The 13,037-nt window shown below is 45.1% G+C and overlaps 1 protein-coding gene across 1 annotated transcript in view; it reads right to left on the bottom strand.

Annotated features, from left to right (window-relative positions):
* The window catches only part of LOC139421561 (voltage-dependent P/Q-type calcium channel subunit alpha-1A-like), a 192,606-nt gene that overhangs the window by 21,736 nt on the left and 157,833 nt on the right, over positions 1-13,037 (bottom strand). Inside the window, exons 40-44 of the mRNA XM_071172579.1 lie at positions 11,180-11,285; positions 10,380-10,487; positions 6,479-6,585; positions 2,786-2,889; positions 2,186-2,321 (exon numbers count right to left, since the gene is read on the bottom strand). Of these exons, the coding sequence (XP_071028680.1) occupies positions 2,186-2,321; positions 2,786-2,889; positions 6,479-6,585; positions 10,380-10,487; positions 11,180-11,285 (561 nt within the window). The remainder of the gene's footprint in view (positions 1-2,185; positions 2,322-2,785; positions 2,890-6,478; positions 6,586-10,379; positions 10,488-11,179; positions 11,286-13,037) is intronic.

Consider the following 13,037-nt stretch of genomic DNA (forward strand, 5'->3'; position numbering starts at 1 on the left):
AGTGATGGAGTGTTTCATCAGATGACCTGGCCTCCACAATCACCCGACCTCAACCCAATTGAGATGGTTTGGGATGGGTTGGACCGCAGAGTAATAGAAAAGCAGCCAACAAGTGCTCAGCATATGTGGGAACTCCTTCAAGACTGTTGGAAAATCATTCCTCATGAAGCTGGTTGAGAGAATGCCAAGGGTGTGCAAAGCTGTCATCAAGGCATGTGATGGCTACTTTAAATAATCTAAAATGTATTTTGATTGGTTTAACACTTTTCTGCTTCTACACCTGCATTGCTTGCTGTTTGGGGTTTTAGGCTGGGTTTCTGTACAGCACTTTGAGATATCAGCTGATGTACGAAGGGCTATATAAATAAATTTGATTTGATTTGATTGGATTTGATTTGGTTACTACATTATTCCATATGTGCTATTACATAGTTTTGATGTATAGTAAAAAATAAAGAAAAACCTTTGAATGAGTAGGTGTGTCCAAACCGAACCTTTGATGGGCACTATATATATATACAGTATATATATATATTTATATTTACCCCAAAACATATGGGGGATTGGAACTGATGCATACAATTACATTGATGGAAGCTACAATCTATCTGGAATATTAAAGCTGATCTACAACCTAAAACAAATAAAAAAATAACAATAACAAAAAAATGAACAGTTCTTGTGCTGACGTTGCTTCCAGAAGCCGTTTGGAACCGAGGACAGACGAGTTTTACGCGCAGTCCCGTTCTGTGAGCTTGTGTGGCCTACCACTTTGCGGCTGAGCCATTGTTGCTCCTAGACATTGCCACTTCATAATAATAGCACTTACAGTTGACCAGAGCAGCTCTAGCAGGGAAGAAATTTGACGAACTGACTTGTTTGAAAGGTGGCATCCTATGACGGTGCCACGTTGAAAGTCACTGTAACACTGAGCTCTTCACTGAGCTCAGTGTCACTGAGCTCTTCAGTAAGGCCATTCTACTGCCAATGTTTGTCTTTGGAGATTGCATGGCTGTGTGGTTGATTTTATACACCTGTCAGCAACGGGTTTGGCTGAAACAGCTGAATCCACTAATTTGAAGAGGTGTTCACATACTTTTGTATATATATAGCATACTTCAATTCCTTTTTTAAACCGGTACTGGGTTACTTTCAGACAAATCCAGTGACACTTGTGGGTGTCGTAAAGCAAAACGGAGAACACCATCGTTTGGACGCTATAGACGTTTTCGTGAGAAGACCGATTTTCGGGATGTCTCCTGGTCTGACAAACAGTGCTGTAGTTCTGCCACTTTCCACCGCAAATGCAGAAGGCCGACATGGCGTACCCGGTGGATTGAGACGCAGCCAATACAACAAAAACAGACGCATTTTGATTTTGATAATATTATGTTATTTAGGGCTTGGGGGCTGAGGGCTTGGGGGATGAGGGCTTGGGGGATGAGAGCTTGGAGGTTGTGGGCCTGGGGGCTGAGGAGGATAGATGGGTATGGGATGTGAATGGTGGGAGGGTTTAAGCAGGCATAGCCAATCAGGGCAGGTTATAAGGAAACCATCATGTTCACATTTTCCCAATAACTAACTAACTCCTGGGCCCTTCATGTAGATCTGAAAGGATTAGTAATGACTCAAAGCCATTAGATGAATGTGCTGTATTACTTACACCTATACACCTTTCAGATCTGTCTAAGTGCCTATAGGGGAGAGGAGCTGTAGGGACCATATGGAACTGGACAATAGGCAGGGATAAAAACAGAGCCAGCGGTGACTGTGTACGAGTTGATTCAACAATGATGACCCTAAATATCCTGTAAGGAAAGAGCACCAGGACACGAGCTCTATATGAACCAGACCAATGAAATTATGTGGATGTTCAGACAACATGAAACATGAATAGCATGAAAGAAAATCACTATTTCATGTTTACTGGGAACCATTTATTAGTGTGTTCTTGTGTGCAATGACATACTGTACATGTTACATGCACGTACTGTATTGATCTGTATTTGTGCATATGCATGTGCATGTATATACACTTATGAGTTATGTCTGTTGTCCAGGGATTCTTCTTGAGGCTGGTGTGTGTGTGTGTGTGTGTGTGTGTGTGTGTGTGTGTGTGTGTGTGTGTGTGTGTGTGTGTGTGTGTGTGTGTGTGTGTGTGCACGCACCTGTGTGTATGTGTTACCTGCGAGTTATGCCTGCTGTCCAGGCCATCCTCAGAGTGCTGTCCCTCAGGACTCCAGCTGCCTACTCTCTGGGACATCTCCTGAGCCCGCACTGTCACCCACGACTGGCTCTCTGGAACCCCCCCCTCCACCGGTCTACAACACACAGACAGTCAGACAGGCCCCTTGCACACACACACTCACCCCATCCGTCCACCGGTCTACAACACACACACACAGTCAGACCCGGGACATATATACACACGGATAGGCAAAGACAGACACACGCATGCATACACACAAACCAGGCTCCATATACATCACCTTCATCAGACCCTTGTATTCAGCGCTTGCTTGTATGAGGCTAACTGAATGCACTCATCCCCACAAACCCTTTCTGAACACACTACACACACACATACACACACAGGTCCTCTACACGTGAGGCGTGTCCGCCCAGCGTGTCGTCCTACTCCTCCTTCTTGTGGATGACACTCCACCTGTGGAGCCACTACCCATCCTCCCTCTGGCTGCAGAGAAAGAGGGAGAGAGAAAACAGAGAGAGAGGACAGAGAGAGAGACCCAGAGAGAGAGTGGGGGGGGGGGGGGGGTCTACTCACAGGGTGTTGACGGGGTCTGCCGGTTGGGTAGGAGGGAGGCTGAGAGGCCCGTCCTGGATGGGGGAGGGCGGCTCCACGCGCTGAAACAGTAATGTCGTTCGATTCTGTGTGAGATACAACATGGCCGCCGGCTTTAAGGTAGACATACAGGAAATGGGGAAGGTGGAGAAGAAAGTGAGTTCAGAGCAGGTCACAGCATCCAGGGGGGAGGGAGGGTTTCAGTCAGCAGGGGCTGACTGAGCCAGAGCGCATTCTGGGAGGGGAGTTGGAGTCCTGCTGTAAATGTGAGAATGGAAGGCTCATGCCAATGAATCATCTACTTCCAGGTCACCATGAATGAAGGGCATTAAGCAGAGCCATAGCCACTGTATTTGACCTACAGTATACAGTACCTAGCTATGGATTTGGAAGTGCTCCGTTGGATGCTACAAAGAGGTCTGGATTTGTCTGGCATTAATTAAGGTCTTTGTCTACAGTATTTTTTATCTGATCAGACAATTTGCATGTTGCTCATAGGAACACATCTCAAATGACACACTATTTCTGATTTTCACCTAGGCTTTGATTCAAAAGAAGTGCACTATAACATGAAAAGGGTGCCATTCAATACACAACCCAGGAAGACAGGAGGAGAGGATGAGAAAAGGAAAGAATAGAGGTAGAAGTCCATGTGAGTGAACATCGAGAGAGAAAGGGGACACAAAGAGGGATAGAGGAAGGATGAAAAAGACAGAGGAAGACGAGGACTGGGAGTAGACCTGTTGGAAAAAAGGGTTCCAAAGGGTTCTTTGGATGTCCCCATAGGAAAACCATTTTTGGTTCCAGGAAGAACCGTTTTGGGTTCCAGGCAGAACCCTTTGTAGAAGGGGTTTACATAGAACCCAAAGGGGTTCTACCTGGAACCAAAAGGGTTACATCTGGAACCAAAAAGGGTTCATCAAATGGTTCTCCTATGGGGACAGCTTAAGAACTCTTTTAGGTTCTGGATAGCACCTGTTTTTCTTAGTGTAGGTGAAAATAACCACATACAGTGTCATTCAGTTATTACACATCCACTTAAAACTGACACACTGCTACTTTTATGTCCGTAAGATATCTGGGAAAATGTTGTTGGGCTGCATTTGGTTTCCAGCTGTGGGCCATAAACCATGCCGGCAGTGGGCCACTCCTGGGCCAGTATATACTTGCTAGCTGGAACGGATTATCAATGGTAAGTAGCTGTTTTGGTTTAAGGATTTCACGAGCCATGGAGGGTCAAGTTTAAAGTGGATGGATCACGAAGGTTCCAGGTCATACAAGGAAATAGCACACAAATATTTTTCCAAACAATATTTGTCCAATCGTCATTTCTAAACACTTGGAACAGTTCTTGTCTGAACCTGAACCGTTCGAAGCAAGGGTATTCCCATTCTCCAGGTCCCACCCCTAGTCTCACATCATGATGCACATGCTTATCTATGGCAACAAGCTCTACCTGGAATCATGCAGGGAAGAAACGCTCATCACTGGGATGGATGCTACCCTTCACTAGGTCTCTCCTTATCTAACACTATGGTAATAATACTGTCTGAGATGGTGCAAGGGGGAGGGAAGTCCACTCCTCTCCTCCTGTCCTTCTGTAAGCAAGTAGCAGCAGGGGTGGGGGTTGGGAAGGAGGGGAAGAGAGGTGGGGGTGCAAGGGGGAGGAGAGTGAGGGGCAGCTCAGTAAGAGGAGGTGTAGAGAGGGGTACAGGGGAGAGGGGAGAGGATGTGTAGGGGTAAAGGGTGGCAGAGCAGACATTGTCTGGAGAGCAGGATGGGCGACGATTGGATGAGGATGTTGCAGTGACACCATCAATTATCGTCATCGGGCTGTGACATGTCATGTGAGCATGCTGAAGAGTCTGAAAAGTTTGATAACATTCGTTGCCCAAGAAACTCCAGTGTGTGAGTGTTTGTCCTCTGTACATGTTTGTGGTCACGGGTAAGTACACCTTGGGAGCATTAGAGTAAAAGCACGAGGACCAGCTGGGTGGTATGGTTGTGGTTGTGAATGAAGACCAAGGATATGACATGGCCACGGTCAAATGTTCAATGACTTGACTCTAAGTATTGGGTGACCAACTCTGGAGTCTTCTCAGCTTGTCTTATGAGTCTTCCATTGTAATTTGACAGGTGATAGAGGGTGGTTTCTACAGTTGTTTAGATGGTATCCTCCTTAGATAGCTCCATCATGTTCCTGAGGCGTTCCTGTGACTTATCCAATCAAACTATCCCCTGACTCATACTGTAGGTCCCATCCAACCAACTCTTCAAAAATCATGTATATACTCTATCTATACACATGGCTAAGGCAGGCTTGAGGTCAGTTTTTAAAGCTCAGACAGAGCCAGACTCTCTCAACTAACTCCTAGATCTTTCAATATCCTGCCTCTCTCACGCCCTTCACATCATGTGTCAGAGAAAAAGAGGATCACTGTTTAAACTTTGAATTTAGTGACTATCCCTTTAAGACCAACCTCTTCCTTGTGCTATCCTACAAGGAAGGAATGCCAGATGGCAGAAATGAAGTCATGAGGAATTGACATGGCTGAGAGTTGTGTATAGAGAGTGGCCATAGCAGAGCAGGGAAAGTGGCATGCTTCGAGTGCAGTGAGAGAGGAGGAGTAGGAGGAGAGGAGGAGTAGGACTCTGTCTGTAAAATAGGAAACCGTGTGTGTGCGTGAGAAATACAAATAAAACAAAATAAAACAATCTCCGTAATTTAAAACGTCATCTTTTACTTTACACTTAAAATGTTTCTGTAACTGTGTTACAAATACTGCTACAATTTGAACGTTTTATCGTCAGTGGCTTCACATGTGACTACGTAAACACAAGATCCATTGTATTGGTTGTATATGCATTCTCTCTGTCAACAGGGAATAGGGGGCTACAGTGCAATGCTACAGTCCAGGGTGTAGGGCAACAGTCCAAGGCCAGGGTGTGGCTAAAAGGCTTGGGAAGACAAGCATCATCATCATCATCATCATCATCACCAGCAGTGGATTCACAGCCAGGGAAAGGGAGGATAAAGAGGAACAGGCTTAGGTGAGGAATGTGCATTAACGTTGTACAGTCTTCGCCATCCGGAGCTGTGACAAAGACACCCAGCCCAAACCAATTCAACGATGATTGAGAGGGTTCTCTATAGCAAGAAAAGTGCCTCTTCTTTAGAAATAATTGTGATTCAGAATTATATAATTGTGCTTGAAATATAATCTACTGGTTTTCTGTATAGATGCTCAATAATATAATATTATGTAAAAATTTAATATAACATGGACCAATGACATACTTTGTCCACCAGAGGGCCTCACAGAGTTTTATACCGACTAACTGCAGAGAGAGTTAGGAAGGAAGGAAGGAAGGAAGGGAGGATGGAAGAACACAGAAAGGCAAGACTAGAGTGGGTAAACCCAATGGCAGTGGTCCTCTAACCTTTGACCTCTAACCTTTAGCCAGGTGAGGTCAATGATAACAAGTGACCTTACAATAACGTAGTAAGTAAATGCTATAGTAAGACTGTGTGTGGGCGTGGTTATGGGTTGTCACAGCTCCGCTTTGACCCCTGTACTAACGGCACAGCAGTATTTCTAGTCAGTCCGACTCTGCCCTCAGTCAGTCTGCGTGGTCTGAAGGTTTGGGGATGGTTCCTAGGGACAGTAGTTGTACCTGCTCCGCCTCTAGCCGCGCCTGAGAGCGCTTGGCCTTGCTCTGCCTGTAGTACTCCATGATCATCATGGCAGCGTAGATCTTCCCCACCGTCAGGTCTGTTGCTGCTGAGAGAGGGACAAGTTACCCTGCACGATTAGACCACTACGTATGGGACCCTGAGCGAGAGGGATGGGAGTAGAGGGGACGAGGCACGCACACAGAGAGAGAGACACACACTCACACTGGCAAATACACACATATACACAAACACAGAGCTGATAGTCTTTTCACAAACAGACTCGGACTAAAAAATGATCATGTGTCACATTTTCTCTTTCTCTGGTTAACTGTAGTCTTTCTTTCTTTACATCTGGTCTTCAATCAGAAGACAAGACTCAAGACCACTTCATTGTGTAGATGGGGGACCTGGTAGAGGACTGGACAGTACCAACAGAACTGCTGGGGCTGTTTTGATGCTGTTTTGGCATTCTGAGGCAGGACCGATGGTTCCCCCTCTACTTCTCAATAGAAGGTGGACATGTTGTACTAAGTTCAATTTGGACCTTGTACTTTGTTATCTCCAAACACATAAACAAAACAGAGCATCAGAAAAGAAAAAAAGTGCGATAACAGTCTTTGAAAGAGAGTCATTTCCAGGTTTCTACAGCAGATCACATCTTCACAATAAAAGGGCCTAAAGTCCAGTTAAAAAAAGTGTGTTCACCAGCATTGTGCTATTGGCCATTTCTGTACACCGCTCACCAGCATTGTGCTATTGGCCATTTCTGTACACCGCTCACCAGCATTGTGCTATTGGCCATTTCTGTACACCGTTAACCAGCATGCTAAATTGCCACACATTTTATTTCAATTTGGTTTGAACATTATTAGCAGGGCACAGAAGCCTGTGCATTTTGGTAAAATGTGGTACAATTAGCAATCTGGTGAGTAGCTATAACACACCTGACCCAGATGCCTTTACCTATACTGTAAATCATGCTTCCTTTCATATAAAATACATCTAATATCTAGTGCTTTGGCACTTGTGCATTCCTTCTACTCCTGTATGTATTTCTCCGAAATGTTCTGACCTACAGTAGTACTGTATGAACTAAACCCCTGGAGTGTTCTGACCTACAGTAGTACTGTATGAAATAAACCCCTGGAGTGTTCTGACCTACAGTAGTACTGTATGAACTAAACCCCTGGAGTGTTCTGACCTACAGTAGTACTGTATGAAATAAACCCCTGGAGTGTTCTGACCTACAGTAGCACTGTATAAACTAAACCCCTGGAGTGTTCTGACCTACAGTAGTACTGTATGAACTAAACCCCTGGAGTGTTCTGACCTACAGTAGCACTGTATAAACTAAACCCCTGGAGTGTTCTGATCTACAGTAGTACTGTATGAACTAAACCCCTGGAGTGTTCTGATCTACAGTAGTACTGTATGAACTAAACCCCTGGAGTGTTCTGACCTACAGTAGTACTGTATGAACTAAACCCCTGGAGTGTTCTGATCTACAGTAGTACTGTATGAACTAAACCCCTGGAGTGTTCTGACCTACAGTAGCACTGTATGAACTAAACCCCTGGAGTGTTCTGACCTACAGTAGTACTGTATGAACTAAACCTCTGGAGTGTTCTGACCTACAGTAGTACTGTATGAACTAAACCCCTGGAGTGTTCTGACCTACAGTAGTACTGTATAAACTAAACCCCTGGAGTGTTCTGACCTACAGTAGTACTGTATGAAATAAACCCCTGACCTACAATAGTACTGTATAAACTAAACCCCTGGAGTGTTCTGACCTACAGTAGTACTGTATAAACTAAACCCCTGGAGTGTTCTGATCTACAGTAGTACTGTATGAACTAAACCCCTGGAGTGTTCTGACCTACAGTAGTACTGTATGAAATAAACCCCTGGAGTGTTCTGATCTACAGTAGTACTGTATGAACTAAACCCCTGAAGTGTTCTGACCTACAGTAGTACTGTATGAAATAAACCCCTGACCTACAGTAGTACTGTATGAACTAAACCCCTGGAGTGTTCTGACCTACAGTAGTACTGTATGAACTAAACCCCTGGAGTGTTCTGACCTACAGTAGTACTGTATGAACTAAACCCCTGGAGTATTCTGATCTACAGTAGTACTGTATGAACTAAACCCCTGGAGTGTTCTGACCTACAGTAGTACTGTATGAACTAAACCCCTGGAGTGTTCTGACCTACAGTAGTACTGTATAAACTAAACCCCTGGAGTGTTCTGACCTACAGTAGTACTGTATAAACTAAACCCCTGGAGTGTTCTGATCTACAGTAGTACTGTATGAACTAAACCCCTGGAGTGTTCTGACCTACTGTAGTACTGTATGAACTAAACCTCTGGAGTGTTCTGATCTACAGTAGTACTGTATGAACTAAACCCCTGGAGTGTTCTGATCTACAGTAGTACTGTATGAACTAAACCCCTGGAGTGTTCTGACCTACAGTAGTACTGTATGAAATAAACCCCTGACCTACAGTAGTACTGTATAAACTAAACCCCTGACCTACAGTAGTACTGTATGAACTAAACCCCTGGAGTGTTCTGACCTACAGTAGTACTGTATGAAATAAACCCCTGGAGTGTTCTGACCTACAGTAGTACTGTATGAACTAAACCCCTGGAGTGTTATGACCTACAGTAGTACTGTATAAACTAAACCCCTGACCTACAGTAGTACTGTATGAACTAAACCCCTGGAGTGTTCTGACCTACAGTAGTACTGTATGAACTAAACCTCTGGAGTGTTCTGACCTACAGTAGTACTGTATGAACTAAACCCCTGGAGTGTTCTGATCTACAGTAGTACTGTATAAACTAAACCCCTGGAGTGTTCTGACCTACAGTAGTACTGTATGAAATAAACCCCTGACCTACAGTAGTACTGTATGAACTAAACCCCTGGAGTGTTCTGATCTACAGTAGTACTGTATGAAATAAACCCCTGACCTACAGTAGTACTGTATGAAATAAACCCCTGGAGTGTTCTGACCTACAGTAGTACTGTATGAACTAAACCCCTGGAGTGTTATGACCTACAGTAGTACTGTATGAACTAAACCCCTGGAGTGTTCTGACCTACAGTAGTACTGTATGAACTAAACCCCTGGAGTGTTATGACCTACAGTAGTACTGTATGAACTAAACCCCTGGAGTGTTCTGACCTACAGTAGTACTGTATGAACTAAACCCCTGGAGTGTTATGACCTACAGTAGTACTGTATGAACTAAACCCCTGGAGTGTTCTGACCTACAGTAGAACTGTATGAACTAAACCCCTGGAGTGAAAAGACTACTATAGAGAGTTGGTCTATAGAGAGGCACCCCCTGATCTCAGGCACAGAGCTGGGCAGACAGCCTGCTGGTATTGGATCCGGTGGAGGCGTGATGTTGGGCCTACAGAACAGGCCTGGAGTCAGTGGAATGGGCTGTTGAAAGTATTGCATTGGGACTTTAGGATGAGGCCTGCTGTGTACAGTTGTTAGGTTGGGTGGAGGTGTGATATGGGTGCAAGAAAATAGGTATATATGGGTGTGTGGGGACTGGGGCTGGGGGATGGGGTACATGGCCTGCTGTAGGGAAATGGGGCTAGGGCTGGTGGAGGTGTATGGAGGCTGGAGATGGAGATCCCAAATTAGGTGTGTCGTCTTCGAGGATTGGACTGGTGGGAATCATGGGATCCTGTGTGCGTGTGTTGGTATGTGTCTATGTGTACATAATAAGTGTGTGTGTGTGTGTAGGGGGCTGTGCCTGCTGTATCAGAGGGTGCAGCAGTGAAGGAGACTGGTTGAGAGAAGCTGTCCTCAGGTGGCATGAAGAAGTAGACAGACACTGGCATCGCGTCGCGGTCCAAACACACTGCAACTTACACTTATGTGGCGTGACTAAGAGGTCCAGGGTCTTCTGGGAGAGATTGGGCCAAATCGCCATCATCTCTTTCCTCAGCTCCGCATCCATCTGGTGTTTGTCCACACCTCCTACACACACGCAATGACACACACACACAAGCAGGCACATGCACACACACACACACACACGCACCAGTGTATACACACACATATAATAGCAACACACACACATAAACACACACATTCACATCAATACAAATACACAGCAGAGCCATAGAGGTGTAAGAATTGACGCACAGACATGAAAACACACACAACCACACAGACACAAGAGAATGTGTTTGTTAATAGAGGTGAGCTTTGACTCCCAGTTTAAATGTATAGTGTGGATGAGCCATGTAACACAGAGACATGGCCATTAAATGTCTGGCCATCTTCACTTTAATTGGGCCAACCAAATAAAGTGAGACTTAATTACATTGGAACTATGATTGTTATTTCACATAAGAACTCTACAAAGTCTACAAAAAGAGAACTGTAGCCTATTTGAAACCCTATTACACTGACAGTATGGCTGGTAGTACACATTACATTCTATTGGTTAATAAGAACCATACAAACTCTATAGAAAAAGAGCTGTACTTAGGACACCGTGGGAGAAGCAGAGGGACCGCTGTAGGTCTCAGGGACAGCAGGGTACACACGATACACAACCACCTTACAGTAGCAGACTGCCCTGCTCTGTTCTAGGGAAGACAAGAAACAGGGGAAGAGATGGTGAAAAATGCAAGCAGGAAAGAGGGGTTCCAAACCTTCCGTACCCTTGGCGATCTTGATGTCCAGCGCCGTGCGGATCAGGGCCATCAGGGTGGAGTTGAAGTGGACTGAGTTGTCGTCGGCGACCGGGAGGTCCATCCGCAGCAGCCTCTGTTGGAAAGAGACAATCGGGGGAAGGTGGGTGAGTAAAAAGGGTGTCCGCCCAGGAAGTGGAGGTATAGGTGTGCTCTGAACCTCCAGGTGAGGAGACAGGGAAAGGGGGTTGGGGAGAGGGTTGGGTGAGGGGGAAGGGGAGGAAAGGGAGCTCTGTCATTTTTTGTAGCAGGTTCTGTACGTCTGTCTGTCAACTATACAATGTGTCATTGGCACCAAAAACATGTTAACATGGCGGTGGCAAATGATACCATTATTTCTTTACAGCCTGTGAGAGCCAAAGGTTCCTCTTATGGATGTTAACTTGTTCATGTCTGTAGAAGGATATGAATTTATTTTACCTTTATTTAACTAGGCAAGTCAGTTAAGAACAAATTCTTATTTTCAATGATGGCCTAGGAACAGTGGGTTAACTGCCTGTTCAGAACGACAGATTTGAAACTTGTCAGCTCGGGGGTTTGAACTTGCAACCTTCCGGCTACTAGTCCAACACTCTAACCACTAGGCTACCCTGCCACCCCAATAACAGTCATTGTTGTGTTACTTAGGAGGACCTCACAGGTTCAGTAGTGTCACAGCATTATTTATGCCTTCTCTGATAGAGGGTGTAGGATGAAGTTAGAATCTGATCCAATGTCAGCTTTGTGCGTTTTCCCCTTGAATGGTTTAGTTCAGGATTATGGGATATTAATCTGATTCTAGATCAGTAAGAGCAGACAGCTGGCTGCCACTAACAGAGCTCCCCGTAGCGGATTGGAGATTCACAGAGTTCAACAGAGACCAGGCCATAAAGCGATAAATCAAAACTGAGGGACAGGGGGAGGGGAACGTCATCATTTTCATTTATCCTTTATCCACCTTCTGGTCTTGCCAATATAAGATAAATGGACACGAGCCAACACACACACACATGCACAGACAACACACACAGACAACGTGACGTTAGAGTGTGTGAGACAGGCTCGCAGTAACCGTTGTCACGGCGACATCCCAGACATGCAGCAAGACCATGCCAAGCACACCGCTCCCCTACCCCAAAACCCTGTGACACATACCCCATCCTCCCCTGTCCCCCCCATGCAACATGCAGTGCACACACATAATGCTTCACAGGACAAGCAGCGGCACAGCCGTACACAGAAAGCATCCTCTGTGTGGTCTAATAATACAATAATGTTTATCGGTTTGGGTTTAGTAGTGGTTACTGGCAGGAGGATATGACATCACTGAAACTACATGTGCTACATCTATAAGATATATTAGATGAAGAGCTGTTGTTGTCATACAGAGACAATAGAGCTGTAAAGCTCTATTCAAATCCTCTGATCTCTCAATGAATAATGGGTGCAGGGCCTGACAGAGTTAATAGGTGAGCGTGAGAACAGAATTCAGCCGATCAAGACATTTTTTAAAAGGTAAGATGGGCTGAGGTTCTAGGTTAGGCTGCCTTAGGCCTGAGGAGGGCTATACAATAAGTGTTAGGGGGTGGGGAAAAATACATCTCGTTATCCGAAAATAATTGAAAAGAGAGAGGGGGGTTGGTTGTGATTGGCATTTTAGAGACCGTTTTCAAAGCAAAAGAAGGGAGAAGTTGGACAATGAGAAGAGGTTGGAGGATGAGAGAGAAAAATACATCAAAGAGATAAACAGCGAGTGATAAGAAAAAGAGGTTGAAAGAGATAGAATAAAAGAAAGATCTACCACCACACAAGCTGGTCGAGTCTGTAACACAGCATCCTGCCTGAAGAC

The sequence above is a fragment of the Oncorhynchus clarkii genome, chromosome 12 (assembly GCF_045791955.1).
Source record: "Oncorhynchus clarkii lewisi isolate Uvic-CL-2024 chromosome 12, UVic_Ocla_1.0, whole genome shotgun sequence".
Lineage (NCBI taxonomy): Eukaryota > Metazoa > Chordata > Actinopteri > Salmoniformes > Salmonidae > Oncorhynchus > Oncorhynchus clarkii.